The sequence below is a fragment of the Vicugna pacos genome, chromosome 12, assembly GCF_048564905.1.
Source record: "Vicugna pacos chromosome 12, VicPac4, whole genome shotgun sequence".
In the NCBI taxonomy this organism is placed as follows: Eukaryota; Metazoa; Chordata; class Mammalia; order Artiodactyla; family Camelidae; genus Vicugna; species Vicugna pacos.
This window is the reverse complement of record NC_132998.1, coordinates 17,131,166-17,158,826: the sequence shown is the minus strand read 5'-3', so window position 1 is coordinate 17,158,826 and position 27,661 is coordinate 17,131,166. Positions and strand designations below refer to the sequence as shown.

The 27,661-nt window shown below is 37.4% G+C and overlaps 1 protein-coding gene across 1 annotated transcript in view; it reads right to left on the bottom strand.

Annotated features, from left to right (window-relative positions):
* The window catches only part of ADAMTS20 (ADAM metallopeptidase with thrombospondin type 1 motif 20), a 133,947-nt gene that overhangs the window by 47,052 nt on the left and 59,234 nt on the right, over positions 1-27,661 (bottom strand). The window contains exons 12-28 of the mRNA XM_072972965.1: positions 27,290-27,435; positions 25,905-26,086; positions 25,670-25,806; positions 23,477-23,594; positions 21,064-21,159; positions 18,955-19,121; positions 18,672-18,801; positions 13,005-13,131; positions 11,087-11,297; positions 10,787-10,951; positions 10,131-10,295; positions 9,240-9,359; positions 8,567-8,674; positions 7,607-7,771; positions 7,204-7,494; positions 6,269-6,430; positions 4,873-5,049 (exon numbers count right to left, since the gene is read on the bottom strand). Of these exons, the coding sequence (XP_072829066.1) occupies positions 4,873-5,049; positions 6,269-6,430; positions 7,204-7,494; positions 7,607-7,771; positions 8,567-8,674; positions 9,240-9,359; positions 10,131-10,295; positions 10,787-10,951; positions 11,087-11,297; positions 13,005-13,131; positions 18,672-18,801; positions 18,955-19,121; positions 21,064-21,159; positions 23,477-23,594; positions 25,670-25,806; positions 25,905-26,086; positions 27,290-27,435 (2,667 nt within the window). The remainder of the gene's footprint in view (positions 1-4,872; positions 5,050-6,268; positions 6,431-7,203; positions 7,495-7,606; positions 7,772-8,566; positions 8,675-9,239; positions 9,360-10,130; positions 10,296-10,786; positions 10,952-11,086; positions 11,298-13,004; positions 13,132-18,671; positions 18,802-18,954; positions 19,122-21,063; positions 21,160-23,476; positions 23,595-25,669; positions 25,807-25,904; positions 26,087-27,289; positions 27,436-27,661) is intronic.

Below are 27,661 nucleotides of genomic sequence, written 5' to 3'. Positions count from 1 at the left end.
CAAGGCATTGTATCTAGAGGAAGCTATACATCAGTCCACATTCTCCTTTTCTGGTGATATATGGAATCTATGCACACAAAAAAGAAAGATGCTGAGATTGCACAATAACTATTGGTCTAGCATACAAGCTTAGGACGCCACTCACCTCTTGCCAGGTTACAGTGGAATACATCCTACTAGTTTAGGCTTTCTAGAAGGATCTGCTGGAAGAATTATTATGTTGTCAAGTACAATCCTTATTACTAATTCTTAGATAATTATAGTCTATTGAGCCCCCAATATTATGAGTCTTCAATGTTATAAATCTCATAGTTGCTACTGAAATGAGATAGGAATCCCAGTCTGCTTGGGGTCATCTGTTTGCTCAGTACATTCATCACTAAACTGCAAGCTCCTTGTACACAGGGACTGTGCCTGATTCACCTCTGTGACTACCATGCCTAGCGCCTATGGGATGCTCATAATTTGGGGGAGATCAAGCAGTGTACCATAGAACGATATGATGATGTAATAAATGGAAACATTATTTCAATACTTACTAATGGTTAAAGATTTCTATGATAATTTAAAATAAAAGAGATTCCAGCCTATAACTATACTTACGTGTTCCTTTTCCAAACTTGAAGAAAATTACCAATTACTACGAATGGTTTTACCAAACACTCCATTTTACAAAGAATTGACAGTTTCTTGAAACCCTTTCCCCACACATTACCTCATTGCCCTGGCTGCTGCTGGCCGGAGGAGCAGGGGAGCCAGTGACAAGTTTCTTCCCAAGTGCACTCCGCCATGAGAGGGAGCTGGAGTTTAAGGAGCCGCCCAGCCCCTCGGCTCAGAGTCTCAATTTCCTTTCGTTACATAAAACCGTGGAATTGGCAGGCTGCAGATTTACTAGGTGTGTGCGGCTACCCTTGCTCACTTCTGAACGTGCTTCTATTTGCCACATTCCATTGTATCGTATTAGAGATTTAGAAATGTATATATATATATATATATTTTTTTTAACACAACCCTAAAGAGGGTATTATTTTAAAAAGGGACACTTTGGGGGAAAGCACTAGAATCAAGAGAGTTCAAGTATCAAGATTTCATTTAAAAAAAAATTTTCTCATGTTTGGAGAAAAAGCAATCTTCAGTGGAAAAAATATTCTCTTTACTTTTGTTGGATCATCATTAACCCCAGAACACAAGGGCATACACATTATTTTCTTACCAAACAGGAATTCATTTTATGTAGGGAATAAAAACATTCTAGGAAAATTAATCACTTAATGAGACTTATGAGAAAATACAGAGAAATTAAATTTATTTAAAGAGCAGTTGCTAGAATTATTTATGTTACATGTAACATCCTTTACTATATAAAAGAAAAATAAAACTTCTACTCACCTTTTAAAGGCTTTCTTGGATGAGCACATGTATTTTTAACTTACTAAATAACTGTGCTTACACTGTACATTTTTACTTCATTGTTTATAATATATGAAAAAAATTAAAATTTCTAGTATTTAAAAGTTGATAGCTGAATAATAAACCTTATTTTTAAACACCAATGTTAGTTTCTAACAGAATTATCAGAAAAATAGCAGTAGCTTACATACATACTCAGTAAAATTACGAAAACATATACTATTCAACAATTAAATGTTTAATATGAAAAATTAACAATTTGTTATTTAAGAAAAACACCACCAAAAGAAAAGAGGCATTCATTACAATACATGACTGTTCAGTGACTTAAAACATTTTAGGTATTGACCGAGGAGTGAAAATACAACATACATGTGAATTATGCAAAGCAGAAGGCCACAACACATTATTAACAAACAAGGGTTAAAATACAATCATCTCACATGGACCAGTCACAAAAATGCAGTCATTAAATTAACAGACGTAGGTTAAGATTTAATTTATTCCTTTTTTAATCATGCTTTTGAACTATTACAACACAAGATTTCCAACATGGAGAAAATTTAAATGTATATTTACAACTTTTTTTCCCAGTTACATTTTCATGATTTAGCACTTCATAATTTAATTCTGCTTTAAAATGGAAAGTGTTTAAGAGTTCATGTCATTCATATATGTGTATATATACATATTCTGAATTTTCTAACCTAGTAGAGAGGATCTGCTGAAATTAAAGTCATCCATGAAAGAATATTAACCCTGATATGTTAATAAGAGGTATTCTGAAGTTTGGCTAATATATAGCAACACTGAAAGAGGTAAAATGTTACATATGGTTTTAACAACAAAACTTCAGATCCCCTAAACCCTTTTAATATAAAAGGCTATTTTAAGGAATAAAATTCTTCATATAATAAGAAATCTAGGCACTCTAAGTAAATAAATAAAGTTTATAAAAATGTTGATATATACATCTGTCCTGATTTTTTAAAATTTTATCTTCAATTTATCAAAAAATACTACAGTTTTTTACTAGTGCAAAGACTGAATTAGCCGATGAACTCGTTTTGGAGTAGATACGTAGTAAACAATGAAGAACTGTGTACTTCTGTCTTACACTATTTTGTAATTTGTGGTTATTGTTTTCTTGGCCATTTGTTTTTGTGAGGTTAAAAAAGTTACCTATGCATAGGACTTTAATGAACATTCAGGTTTTTCACTCATGACATCATTTACATACAAAAAATACCATGACACAGATATATTGGAATATACTATTAGAGACATTCCAATACGATAAACATTATGTGACGTTGTACACCTTAAACTTACACAATGTTATATGACAATATATATCTTAACAAAGCTGGGGAAAAAAATGTGTGAGTACTAGAGTGATATGTAGGGAAGGTTGATAAACCTTAAACTATTTTAAAATATTAAACAAAGGACCAAAAATGTCTAAAGCTGACTCCAAATGAATTTTTGTAATTCTGATAAGCAATAACTTTAAGTACATTTTATGTTAAATTTTAAAAAGTTTTAATATTTATTAACTAGAACAGGGGTCAACAAGTTTTCCCCAGAAAGGCCCAAACAACTAATATTTCAGGCTTTGAGGGCCAGTCTCTATTGCAACTTATCAACTCTGCTTTGTTTGCAGTGCAAAGGCAGCTATAGATAATACATAAAAAGATTCATGACTGGGTTCCAACAAAATATGCTTACAAAAAGAGGCAATAGGCCAGATTTGATAGTTTGCTGAACCCTGAAATAGAAAAATCTGACGCAAAAACACTGAATTTTAGGTACTTCAATACCTAGCACAAAGCAAGAGACTTAAGTCAATGTTTAATGCTTTGTGAATTAATGAAATCAGGAATAAGTAGGGAAAAATAAAACCTCTGTGTTCAGAAACAAATGCCATTACAATTCAGTCTCTTACTGGTGGTTAGGTTGCTTTCCTAAATGAGGCAAAATTCTAAGAAGGTAATCTATGGATTAAGTCTTATTAAAAACTAGTGTTGCAAATTAAACTAGTAAAATGAAAGAAGATGTAACAGAGATATGGTAAAGAGAAAGTGAACTTCCAATCTAAGATGACTAACAAAAAATACCCTTAAAGTGAGTTCCTAGTGTATTTTATACCTCTCCAACTAGACTGTAAACTCCATAGGGGCAAGAAATCTGTCTTTATTATCTGTAGCACAGTGGCTAGTATACGGCAGATGGCCAGTGAGCATTTTGTTAAGTAAATATGTGAATGCTTTCCATGGCAAAATATGTATTTTGTTAATTCCCAAATAGTGATGGTTCTCTAACGCATCTATTCAACTTTAAGATTCTCCTATAAAGTTAAAATGTTCTGGTGTTTTCTATCAGTCACACTGACTATAAAGATGAATTTCAGTCTGGACTAGAACGTGACCTCTGCTTCAATTAGCATGAGTTGAAACAGGTCTACATTTTATTGTAAAGCTTTGACTTGGGCAAAGCAAAGCAAGTGCACACATCAGGGTTGGTCATGAAACCAGAGTTATAATCAATTACTTTCCAAATAAAGAACTGTTTAACTTCATAAATGCAATTATAAATAGCCTCAAATCAGCTTTTCACCTGGAAGAAGTACCCTTGGTTGTTTGTGACTGAAAATACCAAAAATGACTAAAATGCCAGTTTCAGCATGTTTATATATTAGTTAGTCTCCAAAGCCTGGGTATTTCAAAAATGCTACAGGAAATAAACTATTCATGAATATTTATTAATTTTGTCTATGGCTCTAAAAAAATAAAAAATTAAAACATCCCAAACACAGTAATTCCACACAGTGGAAGAAATGAATATTCATATAAATTACTATATAAATCATACTTTTCCATGATGTATGTAACAAACTGTAAACAATTAATTTACTTTGTATAAGTAAATTTCTCTTTTTTAATATAATATTTTCACATTTCCAAACAAAATACTAAGTTTAACAATGATAAAAACAAGAATGTTATTTGCTTTTGAATCGGTTACTAGACATTGACAGACAAAAGCCACATACAGTTATACACTCAAACAAGACACAGCCTTAATTTGCCATTGTTACAAGCACAATGTTAACATTATATACAAATGTACATAGTAAAACATTTCTGATTAATTTCTGGGCAAGCCAAAGATGCACTGGAGAAAAATACTTCCATAAGAATAGTGCTATGGTTCAAAATTCACTTATAAAAATATAAATACATATAAAATTATTATATATATGTATATGTTACAGTACTTAAAATGGAATGGATTCTTATTCCAAACTATCAAATTTAATAACACAAGCCAGGATGGCTAATGGTCTGCTTTAAAAAAAAATCAGAAAATGTGTGCATCACAATTTATGAGGTGAAATTAAAGTAAAAGGGACACAGTAAAACAAAACAGAACAGAAGGGTAAAAGTAAGAACGCTATCGTACCGATTTCCATGGTCCCCGATGCCATGACACATCGTCAGGGCAAGCATGCACGTGACACTGTGCCACACTAGGGGGCTTGTTCAAGATTTCACAGTTTTGCTCTCGTGACATCTGGCCATTGGGAAATTGACATATCACGAATCTTGATTTTATTCCTCCTCCACATGTCTGGGTACACTAAAAATAAGAAGAAAAATCAAAACTATGTGGTGTCAAAGAAAATATCGTATTGCTTTATTCAATGTTGAATACATCATCAGTATTGCTAGAGCTTAAAGTTTATCCTTTCTTCATAATTCTCAACATTTCTTCCTGGGTAAAAGAAAAAAAAATCAAAGTTTTAGTTTCATAATTTTTTAAAAAGACAAAATTTTGAGAATGAGCACTGTAATAGGTATCAAGTACATAATGTATGGTATCCGATCGAAAGATGACCATGTGGCCACGAAAGTTAATAAGGGAGATCTAAATTTATACACATAGGAAGATGCTCAGTAGACGTTACAGGAAAACAGCGGGGGGCAAAGCAGTGTGTATAATACGAGGCTATTTCTGGCACCCACATAAAATAACAGTCTGGTAGAAAATGTATCAAAATGTCAAAAAAGTTCTTTTCTTTTCATAATTTTTTATATTATTTAAATTTTTGCCATGAGATTTAACTCAGAAATGAAAAAGTTACTTTCATTTTGGAAAGTAGTAAAAGTCCATTTAAAAAATATACTTGATCTTTATTAGCACCTGGGCAGAAGGAGATCTGTCAACAATGACTTCTAATTTCTCTATGGAGGGAAAATGTGCACTGAAAATTCATTAAGCAAAAATATTTGACTAATTAAATTAGGTGGTCTGTTTTATTCATCCAAAACTAATGTAAGTCTTTCTTCTTTCTCATCCATACATCGGTGGAATTAGTATTTATTATAACCGTTTAAAAAATTATCTTTATATTCCCAGTGCCTAAAATAATACCAGGACCTAATAATTGACAGCTGTCCATTTGGAAGATTCACCAAATGAATGATTCAGTAGTAGGATATGAACATGGCCTGTATATGACTCTAATTCGCTAGCTTTATATCAATTTGATTTTCTAAGAAATTAAAATGTAATGTACTAATTTTAGAGAGATGTTAGTAGATCACAGACATACTGGCTAGCATATTGATTCTGTTAACAATCTGGAGTACATATTTCCTATAATGAATGAGTGATTTATACCATGACACAGTATCAAGTAAAAGAATATAGTTTTACTGACCCAAACACAAAAAATCTTTCTGTTATAGCACAGTGAAGTAAGACTACCTCACTAACAGTAACAGTAGGAAGTGCTTAACTGTCGGTCTTCAGAGGTGTGAGAACCTCCCTAAGTGAAGGCAATATTCTGACTTACTTCTCCCCAGCTTCCATAGCTCCACCGAGGACAAGGTCCGGAATCACAGTGCTTTGCCTCTGGGGGTTTGGAGGCCGCGGCGCAGTGGCTGGCGCTGTGTCCGTTTTCGTCCTGGCAGACCACGACTCTGCGCTGCACGCCCCCGGCGCAGCTGCTGGAGCACTGCCAAGGACACAACACAGACACGCAGGCGCTGCAGGTTCCCCGCCCCAGCATCGCACCGCGGGAAACAAACAGAACAGACCAAGACTCTGGCTCAAATTCAAACTCTCCACGTTACAGTCCCCCTCGTGGGAACCCTAAGTGCAATCGAGAAAAATCTGTCAAAAAACATTAGTTTTACTAGGGGTTTCATTAGGATGTGTTGATGAAAAGGTGACGTTTTAAAGCTTGCCGCAGGAAACTCACCCTTGTCCTAAGTGTTTGGTAAAAAGGAATCAGGTTTTTAAGGTCTCACCAGGAAGGAATAAAAAAAACAAAAGATAATGTTAAATTACTGTTACATTGTTTTTTTTTCTTTTGCATCATTAATCTCATGTAAGATATAAACCACAATTGTATCTTTTGTAGTAATCATGATCTTACACCAGGTTATTGCACTGCTATGTGTAATCTCTGGGTCTGAATTTTCCTTCATAAACACTTGCAGTCTTTCAACTCTTAAACGATTTTATTTTTACTATAATGGACTCTAAGATTGTTTTCAGGTGCATTCCTCTGTAATCATAATCCCACATTAGTGTACAATTCAGTAAGAACTCTGGGGATTTGTAATCTGCATCAAAAATCTTGCTTAATCCTTTTAAAATTTAAACTATTGATCTTCAGAAAAATTTAGCATTAAAAGCACCTGATGCCATTACAGACATATCTGTTAAAAGGCTAGACACGTAACAAAATTACAGAATTAGTATAACTCAATAAAGAGGGCTTACTGATCCCCAGGGTCCTGTTCTCCACTGGTTTCCTCTGAGTGATGGGTGGACCCCCTGATTTTGATTATCTTCTGGTTTGTGAGTTAACGGAAAATTCCTGCCTGGAAAATGGCTTGGCTGCTCAGAGGAACTCGGAAAGTGGCTGAACGTGGGCGGGCAGGCTGCCAGGTGACATTCTTGTTCTATCAAAGGGCGAACTTCAGGGTCACAGTAATTCTCATTAACTGGCTGATGATAGCTGACGCATAAAACTTGCCGAGTTGTTTTTCCGTGGCCACAGGAAGCTGAACACTGATCACAAATTTAGCCAATATTTATAATGGGATACACTACATTCTGTTACATGTCAAATATTATATTAAATTTTCATTTCTTTTCTTTTTTTTCTCATAAAAATACTTACAGGTGACCAGTTGCCCATTTGCCATTCTCCACAAGGGCTAAAACAGGTTGATGTTTCAGCAGGTCGGGGCACATGGGCACAGTAGGATTCATCTGCTATTCCATCGTGTGCATCACGACAGCTTACATAGCGGGCTTGACTACCTCTTCCACAAGACACAGAACACTGAAAAAACGGAATAATACTGAAGTCTTATATAGCACACTCCCACAGCCCTTAGCTGCTGTTCAAATTTCTAACCATCAGGTTTCTCAAAAAAAAAAAACCCTTAAATTATAAATACTATTACCTGGCATCACTTCTGAGTCAAAGTCAGGGCAGTTTGACTATCCCAATGTGTTTAGAAAATAAATTTCACAAATCAGATATTTGTGATCATAAAACAAAACACTCAACTCCTGGGAACAGTGATTAGTTATTTGCCAAAATTAAAGAAACAAAAAACATTTTATATGAGAATCTAAGATATCACTTAAGATAATTTTGAAAGACCTAGGTACTTGAGTAGATCTGAGTTCATATTTAAAATAGTCAGAGAATACATGAAACTTAAAAATATATCATTCATAAGACTAACTCAAGTATACACTTCAAATAGATTAAAGCCTTCAGTTTAGAAAAACAACATGAATATGTGGTAGTTTAAATAAAGGCTGATTAAAAGCCTAATATCACAGCTGCTTCTCATGACCACCTGTGACATAAATATTATTATCCCCAGTTGGTGGATTAGAACATAGACCTAGAAAAATACATTTCTTGCCCAAAGACACAGAGCTCTTAAAAGGCAGAACAGGATTTAGCCATTAAACTACCTAATTCTAAACCTTATGCTCTTTCCACACCATCAAAATACCTGAGAATGAACACATACATTTGGCAAATCTGTAGCAACCACTCGGTTGATGTCTGAAAGCCTCCATAATAGAAAACCTGTACCTCTTAAAGGAATTCACTTACTGGGGTCCAAGAACCATATCGCCACTGTGCTGTCTTCCCCATGGGAGCAGCTGGTAATGAAGTGGCCCCAATTTTAGGGATGATCGGGCAAGGTGTAACTGTACAGACCTGTTCAAAAGAAAAACGGATCTCATAAAGCATCAATGAATTAACCACTCTGAGTCATACTAATTCCTACACTTCACTTCTTCTTCCACATAGAGAACTTACGAACAGTGACATACTAAATCACAAATAAGCGATCCAAGGAGACCTCATGACTCTGAAGGGTAAAGTGTGGATCCCTTCTATCTGACGGTTGAAAAAGAAAACAGGAATAGTCTTTCAAAAACACCACTAAGCTGAGCCATTCTGAACTAACACAGCATACTACTTCAAGCAGCACGACACACTTTAGAAGCTCACGATATCTATAACACATAGCACCCTTCTGCAGTTCAAAGGATGGAAATGTACATTAAATGAGTGATCCGATGGTTGATAAAGAGTAAAAAAAAAAAACTCATCAGTGAAGCTGGCAAAAACCAAGAACAATAAACTCTCTGGTGTGCACATACATGTTAAGGCATCCAAATGCAAGTGGAAAAACTACATATGGAAATAATTTTAACCTATCAATAACCCTCCCATATGAAAAAGTTTTGTTTCCAATCCATGGAGAGGCATCCTTTACCTGCCTGTCGCTGGGGCGACCAGCTCCGTGGCACAGCCGGTCATCTAACACCGCACTGAGTAGCTCGTTGACACATTTGACGGCACGCATCTGATAGCCCTGTCCACACGTGGCTGTGCACTGAGAGACCACAAGCCGATACCAAGTGCCATTATTCAAAAGTTACATAAACTTCACTTTCGTAATGCACACATACTTAAGAATGTACTTTCAGTAGATCTTTCTATTATTCCTTTACACCAGAGGCTAGACTTACAAAATAGCAAATTTAATCAACATACATAGTGGTTCAAATTTATGTGGATAGTAATAAAATACTGATGTTAAAATGGACGATTATTATTGTATCTTTAAAAAGTTACCCATGAGGGGAGGGACAGCTCAGTGGTAGACAGTGTGTTTACCCTGCACGAGGTCTTAGGTTCAGTCCTCAGGACCTCCATTTAAATAAATACATTAACTAATTTTTAAAAAGTTATCATGTGAAAATACCAAGAGAAGCCTGGTATTTTGGAGACAGAGTCAATATACTTTAGGGAGACTAAATATTTTTCAAAATCTACCTGGTGTCTGCATGTCATTTAATAAGCTAAGTAAATTTCAAAGAAGGAAAAGATACAACAGAGTTAACGAGAAGATGAGAGAAGGTTTTCCAGCCACTGTGACAAGCTGCCCGACCTCCTCCAGCAGATTTCCTGGCCGCCTGTCTGGCAAACCCTCCCAGCAATGCCTAGTCTAAATACAGTACAGACAAGGGTTAACATTTCAAGAGTCTTTTTCCAAAACAGGCACCCAAATTTAGATGTTTCCGCTGAAGGAGTGATGATACCACAACTTCTGTGCTATGCTGTCAAGATGGCTTAAAGCAGAAACCCTTTATTATATACTCACAGAGCCCCACGGTCCTACTTGCCAGGAAGCACATGTGTGAAGCTCACATGGTCTCAGAGATTCAGGTTTGGTACTTGGATCACAGAAGCCATCACTCAAGTGATCTTCATTCAGCTGACACCACACCTGTCGCTGCTTTGTCCCTTTTCCACATGTAACAAGACACTGTAAGAATACAACTGATCGTTATTTTCAGTATTAGTCAACACAAATGTCTTACAAAATGGTATAATGATCAATTTACATATTCAAATGCAGCTGAAAGACTATTCCTAAGGACATTTGTCATTCATTCTTCCAGATATTCATTGGGTGAAATCAGCCACCTCCAACTTCGGTTGCCCAAATGCCAGTGCAACATCTACTTGTTCTAGGAACAAAGGTACAAAACTAACCTTAGAACAAGTATGCATCTCAGGCTACTCTGGACACTATGAATATGGTTACAGATTAAACACCAGTTATGTTGTTGTTAGCCAGATACTGTAACTAGTTTAAGAACAAACCATTTTTTAAATGTTTTATTACCTTGATCTAAAGTTATCTACCAAATGATAAAATAAATTGAAATATTTTTTGAATTCTATACAGCCTTAGATTAGAAGCTTCCCTACACAATATTATAACAAGTCTAAGCCTCGTGTGTTTAATGTTACCTCACTCCACTCACTAGTGGCCCAACTGGGACAGGAAAATTCATTGCAATTCTCCATTGTCACTCGGGGAAGTTCCTGGCATTCTCTGTCCACAAGACGATGGCCAAAGTTATTTATACAGTAAGATTCTCGAGACCTCTCCCCTCCTCCACAACTCCTGGAACACTGATTTAAAAAAAAAAAGTGGTGACAAATGGAAACAAAATAAAAAATTTAACAAAATTATACTGTAGGGTGACAAATATTTAATTAGAAGTAAAAAAAATGCAACTTTTCTTAAGAGATACTTTTTATCCGTACCTGGGACCATTCTGAATAATGCCACCTGGTTAGGATACAGTCACCATGGCAGGGTTCTCGGGTTGGAGGTTTAAGCTGGTCACTGCAGTAGTGGTCATCTACTGGAACAGTCTGTCCTTTGTGAATGGAATACTTCATGCACTGGACGTCCAATGACTTATATCCTTGACCACAATGGGATGAACATTCGCTTTTGCCAACGATGTGCCACCTACAAAAAAAAGATGCTAATTACACTCAGGAGGTGTGGCAATGAACACAGTTTAAAAAATGGATTCAGAGAAACTCATGCATATCATTTAGTCTTGAAAATTCTGTTAGAATTGATGGACAAGCCACCAAAAACTTGATATATCATTGATTCAGAGATGAAAAATTCTTAAAGATCACAGAACCAAAACTTTCATTTTACAGATGAGACAATAAAGCCCGCAGATGTTGTGCATCCAAATGGTACTGATGCCTGACTTTTGTCAGAAATCTTTAATTTTTTTTTTCCCAGTAAAATCTGGCTTGCTCTCCAAATACACAAAAATGGAGCTGGTCTGGTTAAAGCTGGAGATGAGGAGCCAGGACCATACCTGGGCACTGGAGACAGCTTTGGAGGTATGTCCAAGGAACCCAAGCCTCCCCACTAAACCTCTGAAAACAGCTGGTTCAGATCAAGGCTCCTCAATTACTTAGTGGCAGATTTAAGACTATGACCAAATATGTTTGACTCATAATCAGGTAGTGTCTCCCTGAGCAATACCTCTACAGTAATTTGACTGAGGATCAGGGAATGTCTGGGAATATGACTACATCAATAAAGACAAAGCCTTCAAAAGTTGGTAAATTTGGTTTTTGTAAAGCATATCGCATTTTCTCATTAATTCACGTAATCTTTTTTTAGACATGTTTTCAGGCAAAACATTTTTTTGACAAGTGAAATCTGCTAGTTTTAGCCAAATTATCCCAATTATAGTCTAGCAATCTATCAGACAACATGAGTGCACCAGCCTAACAGAGCACAGAGTTCATGGAGCTCCTTTCCATCACGGTAACATCTTGGGGATTTCACGGTGCTTCACTCTACTGCAGTGCAGTGGGTGCCACTGGTACTGCCAGTCCTATCATGAGGCTTTCACTATATGTCTTCAAACAACATCTCAAATAAACAAAAATTCTCATCCTTGCTGAGTGAAAGAGGTTCTGGACACTCCTGGATGTTAACTGTCACTTGTTAGACAGAGTTATTGCTCTTAGCTTCTTTCTAAGATCAATCACACAAAAACCAAATGACAAGGATTTTAGAAGAACACATTTGCCTGCCATGATCTAGGATTATGGTCCTTAACATTTAATGGTCCAAATATTGATAAGCTAGAGAAATCAATCTATTGATTCTCTAATCCTCGATCCTTAAAAGTTTATTGGGGAAAAAGGGTAGAGCTCAGTGATAGAGCACATGCTTAGCATGCACGAGGCCCTGGGTTCAATCCTTGTACCTCCACTAAAAAGAAAATAAAAAATAAATTTAAAAAAATGAAAGCTTATCGGGTCATGAGTTCCAAGGGAAGTATAGAATCATGCTATAAAATTTATTATTTCAGATCTTCAAACCATGGGTTTTCATATTTGAGTTTTCCTGTATTTATTTTATAGACAAATTTGCTTCCATTTTTTACACAAAATATTGAAGACCATATACTGGTATTCAGCAAATACTATGAATAAAAATTCAAACCAACTGCCGAGTTTCACAAAAAAGTTAGTGAGTCTAAAGTTTTTTAAGGGAAGGGACAAAGGACAGGCATTAATTCCACATCTACCCTGTGCCAGGCACTGAACTAGATGCCTGCAGCTTATCTTACTTATTGATTTTAATCTGGCTTCATTATACACTGGTTACATGATACATTAGTTCTCTCTGACTTACCTTAGTTCACAGTCTGTATTGCACCTTTCAGTCACCAACAATGGAAGTGGTAAGTGGTCACATCTTTGATCAGACACTACCGTATGATCACTCTCACGTATGCAGGTAATTTTTCTTCTGTGAAGACCTTGGCCAAAGCCAAATGAAAATTAAAAATAAAAGGAGAATTCACATAAGTAGATGTCACATAATTATTTAATTCTGCTAGTAGCCTAAAGGATTCAGCTACAAAAGCAAAAAATTCCAACATAGCACACAAACAGGCTGGCATATTGATCTAGTCAAGAATGATTTTCTATGATAAGCAGTCTGAGTCCTGAAAGATCGAGTTAACTTAGCAAGGAGACATAAGGAAGGCGGGACAGGTATGGAGAAGAAAGAAATTCATTACAGCTGGATGGAAGGGGGTGGTTAGTGGAGAACTGAGTGGTCAGGGTTGGAAGCTGATCATGCATGATTCACTAGACTACTGTTCCCCATTATTTGCTTCCCGTTCCCCAAATTACACATCTCCACTTGCTACAATCTTACTCTAACTTCCTGCAGGAGGAGGAGACTTTCCTACCCATTGACATCAGGCTTATGCCAACGACCTGTAAGGGGATGTAACCTATTCCAGCGCCAAGGAGATGCTCTAATAAAAGCCACTATATGCTTCTGCGAAAATCTCTTTCCCTTTTCCCTCTGTCGCTAAAACAGCCTTTCCCAGATGGGGCTGATCTTTCAGCCTGCAATCATGAACGAAAAAGGCGGCACAGACAGACAATAAAAAGATCAGTGGTGGTCACAGGTTAGAGCAGGGGTAGAGAGAGGGATTTTTAGGGCAGTGAAAGTGTTCTGTATGATACTGTAATCGTGCATAAGTGTCATTACAAGTGTCCATTTGTCAAAACTCAGGATGTACAGCACAGAAGGTGAACACTAATGTAAACTATGGACTTTAGTTAATCATAATGCATCAACTGTAATAAATGTGCCACACTAATGCAAGACATTAATAAATGGGGAAACAGGAGGGGGCAGTGGAAGACGGGAGATTATGGGAATTTTCTGTACTTGCTGTTCAACTTTTCTAAAACCACTCTTTAAAAAAGTATTAATTTTTTAAACAATATATATTTATTTAATGTTGCCTTACTACACACAGTATAAAATAAATGAAATGGAGATGCAAAGTTTTAAAATTTTCCAAAATACTCTAAATCATCACATTCTGAGATCATCAGCTATTAAAACATGTATATTTAAACACATATAAATTAAATATGCTATTTATCAACATAGAATTATTGTGGCAGATTATTGCATAGATATTGTGCTAAGACTATAATAAAATTGTGATCTGTTTGTGGGTTAAGGGTTGGAAATATCAATAGCTTACTTTTTTAAGTATCAGAATGAGTTGCAAATGGGTGGATTAAATCAAGAAATTTGGATTCATGAAACCATAACTAATCTAACTTTGAGGGAAAATGTATTTTAGATATCTATTTTTTTTTGAGCTGTCAAAAATATTCCTGCTCTTTTGGTGGGGAGGGGGTAAACAAAGTATATTCTAGGAAGATCAACTCATTGAGAGATAAAACCATTTTAAAATTTACATATATGTACTGTTCACTGTTTCTAAGAACAGTTTAGAGCTTTAGCTTTTTAAACTTACATAGTTATCAAAGGAATAAGGCCAACCACAAAATAAGAATCAACAGAATGCAGTAAATCAATCATAAAGGACAGTCAAATGTGCTTACACGTATTCAAGAAATCAATCATCTAAGTTATAAATAATAAGTAGTTCGTTTGTGTCCTTTTTCTTTGGATTCTACATATAAGCAATTTATTAATTTGTTTTTGAAAATGACATGGACATGGATCCCAAGCTGGGGAAGAGTCACAGCCAAAAGCAGCCAACATACAGCTTGAGAGAGAAATAAATCTTTGTTGTTCTGGGTCATTGAGATTTGCTGGCTGTCCGTCTGCAGCATAACCACGGTGCAAGCAAACTAAGAGGAGCGGTTGTAAGTGGCCAGACTGAACTTCACATTTTCTGCAACAAGGAGACAGGAAGGAGTTTAAGCAGTCAGCGACACAACCACATTTCTGTTTTATCAACGCTGAACTGAACACTTTCAGTCAGCCAAGCATGAACATGCCTGTTTATCTCTGCCCCTTCCTAAACACCATCTGAAATAACTAGAAGGAATTCTGAAGAGGCAACAACCAGAATGAACAAAAAAGACTATAAAGAAGGAAACACAGCAGGCAAGAAAAGGAAATTCTGAATACGAAAAGAAGATGGAAATAACTATTTAACAAAGCCAAGGAAGCTGAAACTTAAGCCCACGGAGGAAGAAAGCGAGTAAGAAGCTAACCATTCATGCCTCAGAATCCAAGCAGAGCCCAGGGATCAAAATCACCAGGCTCCTCTGAAGGGGTGAACGAGTGAGGGCTAGGCCTGGCAGGATGGAGAGCCGATCGAGAAGTATTTACGAAGAACGGTTAGCCTGCTACCTTCTGGTCAAGAGGAGCACCGTCCAATAAAAACAGAACATGAGCCACACATGTAGGTTTACATTGTCTAGTAGTAACATTAAGAAGTAAAAAGATACACATGCCCAAAATATCCAAATAGGATCACCTCCACATGATACCAGTATAAACATCACTGGTGATATAGTTTACCTTCCTTTTTCATACCACGTCTTCAGAATTCATTCTGCATTTCACGCTTAACACCACATTTCAATGGGCTAGCCACATGTGGCTAGTGGCTACCATACTGGACGGCACAGTTCTAGAGAAGGTGAACTTGAGGGCACAGACATGGCTGAGGGAACTTGGGGAGCGCAGTACTGAAAAAGGGGGATTAAGTAAAAAACTCCATACTGAAAGCCGAGATCCAGGCCCGCTAGGCTCTCCCTCCATTTCCCTCTGGCCCCAAGCCAGCTTTTATGGATCCCCACATGTCTTGCTGACCAGAAGAAGATGGGAGGATTCCCTTCTTGGAAAGCTCTTCAGCCCAAGAAAAAAGATCCCACGACAATGACATATGGGCTTCTCCCCCAGTGACACAGGAAAGGGTGACTTAGTGATGCAACTACTCTATAATGAAGCTTGACTTGTCTCATCCACACAGGACCTTCAATTATCATTGCAGCCTGAAGTATGAAGACAGACCAAAGGATCAGCAGGCATCTTAGGAAAGCCACCAACACAAAAGAGACCGAAATAAGCAGAGGCAAAATGGCGCTAAGATGAAACAGACATGTCAGGGAGAAGCAGAAACTTACAAGCGACAGGCAGTACTCTCAAGGACATAGGTATTGCATCCACGAAACGAAAGCAAGCTGGTATGAGAAGAAACATTAAGAAAACAACATACATTGGGAGAAGAAATCAGAAAGTAAGTGATGAGTTCAGGAGGTTGGGCATCCAGACAACACAAATTTTACCAAGATAGAAGAGAAAATTTAGTGTCAAGAAATTATCCAAGAAATCACACATAAGACTCCTTAAGTCAAGGAGTCTATGTTTCCAAATTGGGATGGCATCCTAACTATCTAGGAAAATAGACAAAAGACAGAACCACGCCGATGTTCGCTGTCCTGCATTTTTTCCGCATCATCAGAACTGAGAGAGGACCTACGACACGTCCACACAAGAAAGTGTCACAATCAAGCACAGGAAATCGGAAAACATGCCAGAAAAACAGATTTTCAGCATTCTAAAGGAAAACAATCTAGCTCAGAATCTTACACGAGCCAAGCTATCGGTCAAATGTGAGACTAGAATTAATGCCACTTTCAGATTGGAAAGGTCTCAAAAAACTGCCTCTCTTGCTCAAGAAAGTACAGATATGTTCCCCTCCACCCCTAGCCCCATGGAGGAAATAAAAAGAGGAACTCATGGGATTCAGTACGCAGGGAATCCAACTCAGAAGAAAGCTGGAGAGAATTCATAGGAGGGGAAAGGAGAGTGAGTGCGTCATGACAGCCGTGCCACAGGCCTGAAAAGCAACACAGCCAAATTCAAGCAAGAGAGAAGAGGGCCACAGTAGCAAGAGATGAGAAGACGTGAAGGGAAACTGAAACCGACAGACGGGATAATGTGCTTCAAAAGAGTAAGACGAAAGTCAGAGTGCTCACAAAGAGTCTGGGGACTGATCATTTCCAGGGCACAGCAAAACGAGTAAATAAAACCCAGGAAGCTTCACTTTAGAGAAACCAAAAAGTTACACCAAAAAGGGACTGTAATCGCAGCATACTTTGTGGCAACTGAATTAATAGCTCCTCTCCCCACTGTACATAGTTGTTTAAGAGACTTGTCCTGGTTCGGACTCCCAGACAATCTCCACGCGCCTAAAAGGTGTCCAACCTTTCATTTAGGATCTTACTCTTTACTTGGTGTGTTCCCCACATTCTACAAAGTTCCTTCATTCACCTGTGACTTGGAATTTGTTCCTCGCTTCCCCACATCCTCTGCCACAGACCAGGTCACCAAGCTATGCTGGAACCCTGGTCCCAGTTCCCAAAGCCTCAGCTTTCTTCCGGGAAGCCTATCCAGGGTCTTGTCCCCTGTCAGCCTGGCATCATCTACTTCAGTCTCCCTCCCCTGACACATTGCTCAACAGGAATGCCTGTTTCCACGCCATCATCCAGGCGCCACTGTCCCGACACCACAGGACCAAGCCTGTGCCTTTTTCTGAATGGGGTACCACGGTTCCTTTGGCACCTTGAGGTCAGTTGGTTACAATGTCCCCATCACCTGTGGTCACTGCCCTTGGTCTTCCATCTTCTCTCAGGCTCATTTCCAGGCCGTCCTCTGACGCACTGCTCCCCTCATTCCCAAACCTTGGCTCTAGTCCCCAGGGGAACTACTTTTCTGTTCTCCTCAAACTTCTCTACATCTTCACACTTAACCTCTGCGAACTGCTCCCTCCATCTTTCCCGGGGTCTTCTCCTTGCCTACCTGCAGCACTGCATTTACCATTTAAAATTAAGATAATCTACTTGTGACTCTGTTTCCTCCACCGGGATTTAAAAACTGAACGCAAAATCAGGGTCCTAATAACCCAAAACAAAAGAGTCCTTCAATGAACATTTACTGATTTGAACAAATGCAGGAGGATCACACAATTAGGTATCCGTAATTACAGACCGCCCAAAGGCACCAGCCCTTCATTTGCTTTCTCTGCTGTAAACTTCACTGCTTTTCCATTTCCCCCTGTGCTGCTTTCTGTTATTCATCCATCAGGACAAACACATGTCCTTGTGGTCAGGGAAGGGAAATAGAAGAAGGAAAGGATGCTGGTGCCCCAACTCAAAAACAGGGAGACGGGTGGCTGGAGGGGAATGGACAAGTGGGTGGGTATTGCACTGGGTAACAGAATCCCAGTTAGGGGGACGTCTAACTTCTGTGACTCTGAGAAAGAGGATGAGAATGAAAAGGGATGGAGAAGGGATGGAGAATGCTGAGAAGGACAGAGATAAAGGAGGCCGCTAAGTCTAAGAAGCAAAGAATGAAAAAGCAGGAAGAGAAAAAAGATAGGAAACCTTTGTATGTCTGTGAGGTGTATGTGCGTGGATTCCACAGGCAGGCAGACTCAGCAGTGCCCCAGATTATACCCGCATGCGCAGCTAAACTTCTGTCTTTTATTTAATACCAGGGTACCTTGACACATTTTTGTACAGTCTTGCCATGGTCCATATGGGTCCCATGTGAACAGATCGCTCTTCTCTTCCATGGGGATGTTGAAGGAATAACGCACATCGGGGTTGTACAGATTACCCACACACAAAACCTCAATAAAAACACAAAGGAGCAAATGATTAAATCGTAAAAGATATATTCTTGAAAGATCATTTTTCTGTTTAGTAATAAATGCAAAGCACTTAAGCATCCCAGTTAACTTATCTGATTGAGACTGTCTCATTAACAACTACTGAGAATTTACCTGCAAAACAAGTTCTTCTTCCAGCCGATCAGTACTATTAATTCTTTCAATTGAGTTGTTTGAACCACTGTATTCAAAAATAGCTCCTTGCACGTTGATTTCTTTTTTGGACATACTTACAACAAAATTGCCATTCAAAAGGAAATTCCCTTGAGTGTCTGACAAGGCTGTAAAAGGACAGAGCTCATGAAATAGCAAAACCAGTCAACAGGACAGAAATATTTTTAACTTTTACCATCAAACACCTTTTCTGAAATTAGAGAATGGAAATATAAATTCATACTGAGAAAATAAACTTTATTTTACTGTCGAGGGCTATCTAATCCAGAAGCAGGGAAACTTCAGCACACTGGCCAAAGCCACGAAAATGAATTCACGCTATAATTTGTTCTTTCTGAGATGGTCATCTTCCACCAGGCATGCAGCCTCCAGGAGGGACATACGGGAAGTGGGGAAACAGAAAGAGGTCATGGGCCAGCAGACAGATCAGATAAATCAATCCTGGTCAACAGTGGGGAGGAAGGAAAGGGCAGTCAGACTGCTGCAGCATTAAAAGATGTACGAAGCTCCAACAGCTGAGGGTCAGTGTTCTAAAAGGCCATGCATCTCCTGTCTTCTCTCTGCAAATGCCTAGATCTTTCTCAAGACGAGGCAGTCTATCACCCTTCATGCCTACGGAGTGACTGCTTTCCAGCATGCTCCCTCTGCCTCTGTGTTCTTGCATCTTCTAGTTCTTTCTCTTTCCCATTGACAGGTGTTAATAGAATCCTGTCAAACAGGCATATGTGTGGATATTTATCTATATACTACATATTTACAGTGTAGATATTTATCTATGTTTACATATGTATATAATAGAGTATGTACTAGAGTGTGTATTCACAACTTTTAAACTTGGGCAGAACTTGTTGTCCCTAGGAGAATGCGAACATCTCCCTAGGAGGAGCCTAAGGGAGACAGACTAAATTATCTCCAGTACAGTGGCATATATCTGTGTATATGCATTGAGGTAATACTTTAGCAAAAGAAAAAAGAATTGCCACTAAATGTAAAAGGTTAATCAAAACATTTACATCTGACTTTCTCTAGGAAACGTTTTGCATTTTTTCACAGAGATGAAATTGGCATAATATAAAATTAGCCACTTCAGAGCGAACACCTCAATGGCATTTAGGGCATTCACGAACATTGCGCAACCACCACCTCTACCTCGTTCTAAGACGTTTTTATCACCAAAAGGAAAATCTGTATCCATTACACAGCTGTTCTCATTGCAAATTGACTCTATAATTTCAAAATCAACTACTGATAGATTTGTTCATTATGGACTCAGATTCCCAGTTACAGGCATTGATTATTTGAGCCAATATTTCACATTTCATTAATGCGAAGCAGGCACTTTCTCATTTTCAGCTCTACATCACCACCTACTCCAGTTTGGTGAATTACAGAGACGTCAACATTAAGGTATTGATCAGACAGAAGGGAAAGGTTTGTAAAGCCATCTTTTCATTTTTGGGTCTAAATGAAATTCTTTAAGCCTAAAAGCTAATTTTGCCAAGTAAATAACAACTGAAATGTATACTCTAGAAACAGCGAAAGGACAATATACTATGACTATATTCATTCGCATCTAAAAATATGAAACCATAGTTCTCCTTCTGCCTTGCCATATAACGCTACAGCTTAAAAAAATTGCATTTAAAGACTTTTACTACATGGTAAAAACATCTAAGAAAATTCTTTAAGACACTTAACCCCAAAGATCTAGAATTCATTTTAGATAAAGATAAAAGAGCATTTTATTCTAAATACACATACGACTTTAACTGAATATAAGCTTTGGTTATCTAGAACACCCTCATGGGGGAAAAATGTTAAATTTACTTTTCAGAATTTAGTTCAACATTTTTCAAATAGGTTATAATAGATATCCAAGAAGGAAAGACATATAGGGGAGTCAGATGACTTAAGCTCCTTATGAACTGAAATTGCATGTTTGTTTCAGGGCTCTCCTTGCCTGCTTTCCAAGAATTTACAACCACCACAGACCGCCATGAGCTTGTACGCAAACCACAGGCTGGCTGCTGTTTAACTGAAAATGTTTACCAAGGTAATTGTCATCTTCTGGTTTTCCAGAATAGCTGTGCTGAAGAATATCAATGTTTGTTGCTCCTGGGGGAATCTTTACAACGACATTATAACCTGCAATATAATTTTATACATGTTAACTGTCACAAAAAGCAGATGGCCCAGAGGCTAGTGGTGCTGAATGAAAAATGTGAATAGCATAGTCAGACTTAATTGCATCTTCTCTTTGAAAGACAACACAGTGCTTATTCTTTTTGAATCCATACCTTATACAAATTACCAGGGATTAAGGAAAAGGGCTTGTTGTCTAGAAATATATAGAGTTTGGGATTCTTAAAGTGCATTTCCTAATTTTTCTTACTTCTAAAATTTTGAATATAGAATAAGAAAGTTAGTATTTTAGCTGATGAAATACTTAATACACATACTCATTTTTAAATTTGACCAATACTTTTACACTTTATAGTTTTTAAATGGGAAAAAATACAGGATTCCAAATGCTATTCACAAATCCAGGAGATATAAAAATAGTCAGTCACTGCTATATGTGTACACAGACTCAGTGAATAGTAAAATAATGCAAGGTAAAGAGAAACATTCTTCTTAAGCTTTTAGGTTCTAGTGTAAGCAGGAATTCCTATTGGCGCCCCAAAATTTTTACATTATTTTTTAAGGTCTACTAACAAATGCCACGAGAAAAGTAAAAAGTTTATGAGAGAAATGAAAATATTTCTGTTTTATGAGACCAAATTCAACAACACTGGCAATGCTGAAAAGATGAGGAAATACTGTATCAAATACATATTAAATAAGAAAGAACATTGTTTTTGGCACTAAAACCACTCACGTTACATAATTCTCCAAATACTCTCAGGTTTTAAGTCAACAATTAATTTTGCTCTAGTGATGTTATTCTAAGTTTTTCCTGTTCCTTATTAGGGTTTTCCTCTTTATTCAATACATAAACAAAAGGGGCTGAAATTTTCTCATAAACTAATTTTAATAAATATGGAGTGAACTTGAGAAGAGGAAGTTTTAAAAGAGCTTAAGTTTGCAACCCTGATATGAGATTACCTTGCATGTTTTCAGAGCAGCCTTATTTATTTATATCTCTTTACGACATCATATTCAATATAAGGGGATAAATGGTCTGATGATTCTGTATACCCTCTATGCATATTGGCTGTAGGTTATAAGTCTACAACAATAATTTTGATTCATGATTTTTTTTACTCTAAAATATTCCTACTACCTCCCCTATTTATTATGTCTTTGCTATTTTTTAAGAAAGCATTCCTAGACTTTGCAAAGATGACAGGATGAAAGCTACCACCAGGGGGCAATAGTGTGACAAATGCCATTTTTTTCCATTTGCAAACTGGTTAATTTATAGTACAGTTTGGAAAAGTTAAATATATGATCCTAATTTGGTGCATGCGGTTTTATACACAGATAAAATTTTTTGTGTGAATACAGACCAGACTTTGACAAATGTGTGCCATTGGTTAGAAAAGAGGGTTAAATCTAGATGGCTCTCATGAAACAATGAATCATAACAACCAGGAAAATAATGTTAAATTATCTAGTAATCAAGATTCATAAGCATGACCAGAGCATGAGAGGTACTATACTTTTATATAGATAAAAATATAAATTGTGTTTTCAATTCTACTGCTTTAATTGAAACAACTCTTGCTAACAACTATGTTCAGAAACATATGAATACGGTTTAATGCTGAACAATAAAATTGTAAAACATACAGTTTTATTTTGCAAAGAAAGTTTTAAAGGGCTGCTTTTATTGCCATAAAAAGAAAAAATGTTTTCCCAGAAAATTTAATAGAAAATAGCTGACATAATATATTCTCATAATAATTTTGAAAGGAAATGAAAATATGGCCAAATAGCAATTATATCTTTAATTCAGATACTTCTTGGAAGATCAAATGTAACGCTCATTCCAAATCAACATTGATAATGGTTTTATCCTTCACCTTCAATCGGTTTCAGTATGTTATCAATAAGAAACACAACCAGATAGACCAGGTCACACCAAAAAAATGTGGTTCAAATGATTAAAAATAATTGAAAGCAAATTTCCTGGAAAAATTATAAATATATACAACACGGATTACAAGAATAGCAGTAAAAACACTTCATTAACTGGGCGGACTATTCACACATCATTGTCAAAATGTACTAGATATACTCTAACAAATGACCCTAATAAATTTTTAAGAATCAGATTAGTCTTGAGCAGGTAAATTCATTAATTCAGTGATCATCTGGTATAAGATTTGATTAACAATAATTTTGAACTAAGAGTAGAGACTAGATGAAACAATAATGAGCCATTATTATTATTCCTCTATCATATACTCCATTATTATATCAAATAAAAGAGAAAACTAGAGACAAATATACAGCTTACCATAATGAGCACTGTTGAAGACACCTGCCATTGTCCTGCAGGAGGAGTTGTCCCCACCACACACTCCACATTTGTCTCTCCTGGCCTTGGAGTTTAACACGTGATCACAGCCCGCTTGCTTCAAAACACAATAGTAACAATCAGTAGTATAAAAATGACCGCTGAAAAGCATGGTGCTTTACAAAGTTCTTTTCAAAAGCATCCTTTCAACTGATAGGAGATTAGATGCAACAGGATTTTTTCAGAACATCCACCAATCTTGCTGTACGTCAGTATCTTCACACATCTCTTCACGTGGTTGAAAAAGCAGTATTTTCTAAAGGGTCATCTACATACTTCCTGTATCAAAATCACGTGGAGTGGGATTTAAAGAGGAAGAGTCCCAGATTTTCTGAAATAAAATCCTTGGAGGTGAAACCTAGGAATCCACGTTGTAACAAACACTGACAGTGATTCCTAGGTCCATCACCTGAAAATCACGCTTTATAAAGACAAATCATTCGAAAGGGACTAAAAAGTAACACATCACAGTAACTTCAAAAAGATGTCTTTTGTGATTCACTTTTTAAACTCATAACCTTAAAAATCTGAGAATAAACTGAACACATATGGAAGAAACCGTTTACTCCTTTAAAATGACTACTTGGCATAATGATCAGTGTTTACGAAAAGAATGAGTACATAAGTCAAGGTGAAAATACACGGTTTATTCTGGGTCAGGACGAGAACAGCTCCTCTCCATGCACAGGTTCTCCTGCAGACGCTGCAGCCGTGTTTAGCTCTCTGCAGTGCTCCTCTAGGCTTCGTGATCGGGAAAGTCAGAAAAATTCATAGGCCTCATGAACTTCTATTCATAAGGCAAATGTTTCCAAAATAAAATTTTCGTCCAGATATTTTCTGAAAGTAATATGCATCTTTATGTTCAGATATACTTCCACTGTATCTGACTTTCTGCCATTAATTTAGATAAAACAAGTTTTCTCTAGCCACCAAGTACCCTTTTTCTAATATTTAAGTTATTTTGAACATCTCATTAGCCCTTTGAGGTGCAAGGCCTTTATCACCTAGGTAACTGGTAATAGATATTTGGTTGTAGGGAGAAAAACTGGTAACAGATATTTGGTTATAGGGAGAAAAAATTAGGTTCCACTTAACCAAAGGAATGGGCTCCCAAGGTTACATCTGTATTCTTTAGACGGCATTCACTACCCTAGTTCTCAGACTCATCATCTCGTTTTAAGCTCACCACCTGCAATTTGTGAGCTTTAATTCAGGGGCTCATCTGCTCTCACCTAGAATCCTGCTTACACAGCCTACCCATCTCCAATTTCCAAATAACCCACTATGTTCTGAAGATTCTAGCATCCAAATAAAATCACAACTCTCACTTAACTCCAAATCCTTCCAGGGGTCTCCAAGGACTGCAGGTAAAAAAGTACATATAACCACAATCGGCTGGTAGCTACTTCTAACCCTGGCCCCTTACTTTCCACACCTTTCTAAAACCTACTCTTCCTTAAGAATTAGCTCAAGACTCACACCCTCTGTGAGCATCTTTGAATCTGTTACCCATCTCCCCGGAGAATAAGTCACTCCTATAATGTGATGCCCTCTTGCAGATGGCCCCAGGGCGCTGCACTCTGACTATATGTACGCATGTGTCCCCCACACACCTGTGCCCACGTTGGAGGTAGGTACTCTGTTCCATCCTCTCATCTTGGTGACTAGAACAGGACGGGGCACCTAGTAGCTGCTCAGTCAGCATCCACTGAATGTACATACGAAGCAAGGGAAGGGAGAAAGGGAGGGCAGAGATCACTGCTTCCAACACAGAGGGGCCTTCACGCCAGAAGGTCCCACGTGAAGTAGCGAAAGGACTTCACAACTCTTGTGTTCTGATACGTCCCATTTTTTTTAGGAAGCCGACCTCATCCCTCATCTTGATTTTGAGTACCACAGGAAAGACAAAAGCAGCGAACTCATCTTGCTGCTTCGTGAGTCACTCCTGATGACAGAGGATGGCCTGGCAACAGTCTCCTAGCCGTGCTCCCATAGACAGCAAGGTAAAGAGAGAGGATGCTGCATCGAAATGCACAAGAAGGAATTCTGAAGTCACAGAAGTAATATCTGGTTGGAGGAGTGGGAGGAAAAGAGTGTTCTGAAAGTCATTTAAAATATAACACGTTTACTTACCCGACACAGGCCTTGAACACAGATGTCATTCGTTTCAGTCCCACAAGGCGTGCCATCAGCAACCCTGTCCTTCAGCTGGTAGAAGTGAGTGGTTCCCGCAACCCGACAATAGAGTTTACAACGATCTTTTACGGCAACTGTAAGAAAAAGTCGAGTTTGGGGTGTAGAGTAATACGGCTGTGTGTTCCTCTGTCTCCAAAATTGTCTGCATCAAGAAAATATTCTCATTACTTACTCCCACTGTACTTTGGAAGCCACCTCACATTAGGGGAAAGACCATTGATGTTGAAATGTTTACCGTCAAAATCAGAGCACTGCTTCTCACGAAAGTCTTGCTTGCCTTTTGGACAGGAATCAGTGTTACATGAGCGAAATTTCATCCTGCGGCCCACACAGAACTTTCCTCCGTTTCTTGGCCTAGTCAAATTCATTACATTTTAAAGCACATCAGTACAACATTACTCCTGCCGTTTACTAACACTGTTCCATTCTCTTCCAGGACCTGGAAAGCCACTGCCGTCCCACTAACACTTTTGTTTTTTAACAGAAGCGTGTAACCTGGTTGTCAAGCAATGCTACGGTTAATAAGCTACAGAAAATCCATTTTGAAGTGGACACTGTGGCTTAAAGGGCAGGTATCTTATTCGTGACTAGATTAACTAACAAGGAACTAACCAGTGGTGAGAATGAACTTTAAAACTTCAAAAAAGGGCTTGTTCACTTTCTGGGGATGGGGGGGGAAACACATATAGTAAGCCAAAGATGATAACAAAGCAAGGTAATACCATATTAAATTAAAAAAAGGAATATACATATGCCTCTTGGTCATGTAAATCCTACTTATCACTCAGATCAAAGAGTTTTATGGTATCGATCTCTATTTCAATTTATGCTGGAAAAAAAATTCTTTTGTCAGCGTGTTTTTTTTTTTAATATGAAGACCTTTAGCCTAATGTAGCTATTCTAAAATTCAAGTAAGCGAAGTCAGATTTTATTCAGAGTATATCAAATTTCTGCATTAAAAATTCTTATTACCAATTTATATATTGTATAACAACAGAAACATTATTTAACATTTTTTATGGAATTCCCTAAATTCTTTTCCATAGTTTGATGAACACAGCCTATGCTTCAGTACTTAGTCGAGCTAAAGACACTGAAGCATCTATAACGTGAAAAGAAGAGAAAGAAAATATGACATGACAAATGATACCAAACAATAAAAAACTGGTAACAGAACTACATATTTTATCCAAGAAAGCCAAAACAGTTGAAAGGGGCCAGGATCTTTCAAGAGAAACACAGTAGAAGTAAAAATGCCACTATATCACTGTCATTATTTACAACTATTTTTCAAGTTTACACTAAACCAGAAAATAAAGAAAGAAAAAATGGTTCTGTCTTAATTCAAATTCTAAAGATTATTTTAATGTAGTCTTTTTTTGTTAAAGTCTGACTCTACCAATATATAAAGTAATAAATGGCTTAAAGTATCCCGGAAGTTTTCTGAATCTCAGAAACTTACAGACTGACCTCCAGTTTTAGAAGTGAATGAACCTGGTGTTTACTTTCTGGTGCCTTGAGATAATCTTAATTTACAGTGACATAAAAAAGACATACTCGGGGCGATTACAGAGCCTGGTTGTGCTTTTGACTCCACCTCCACATGTTCTTGAACAAGAACTGTAAGGTCCCCAGGGTCCCCATTCGCCATCTACAGGACGTGTTTCCATGTCTTTGTTTACACAGAGCCCGTGGCGGCAATGCTACAGAAATAACACAGAAAGAAATGATGCGTGCATATCTAATGAGAACATCACAGCAATGACAACAGCACAGAGATCAATAAAAAATGCACACAACTTAGAGCAAAATGCTATCAATTCAGAAACGAGACTGTGTTCGACACCACTTTATGACTATTTCCTGTGTATCTGCTGAATAATTGTAAAAAGATCAACCATGCAAAAAAGAATAGGAAATTTACCTTGC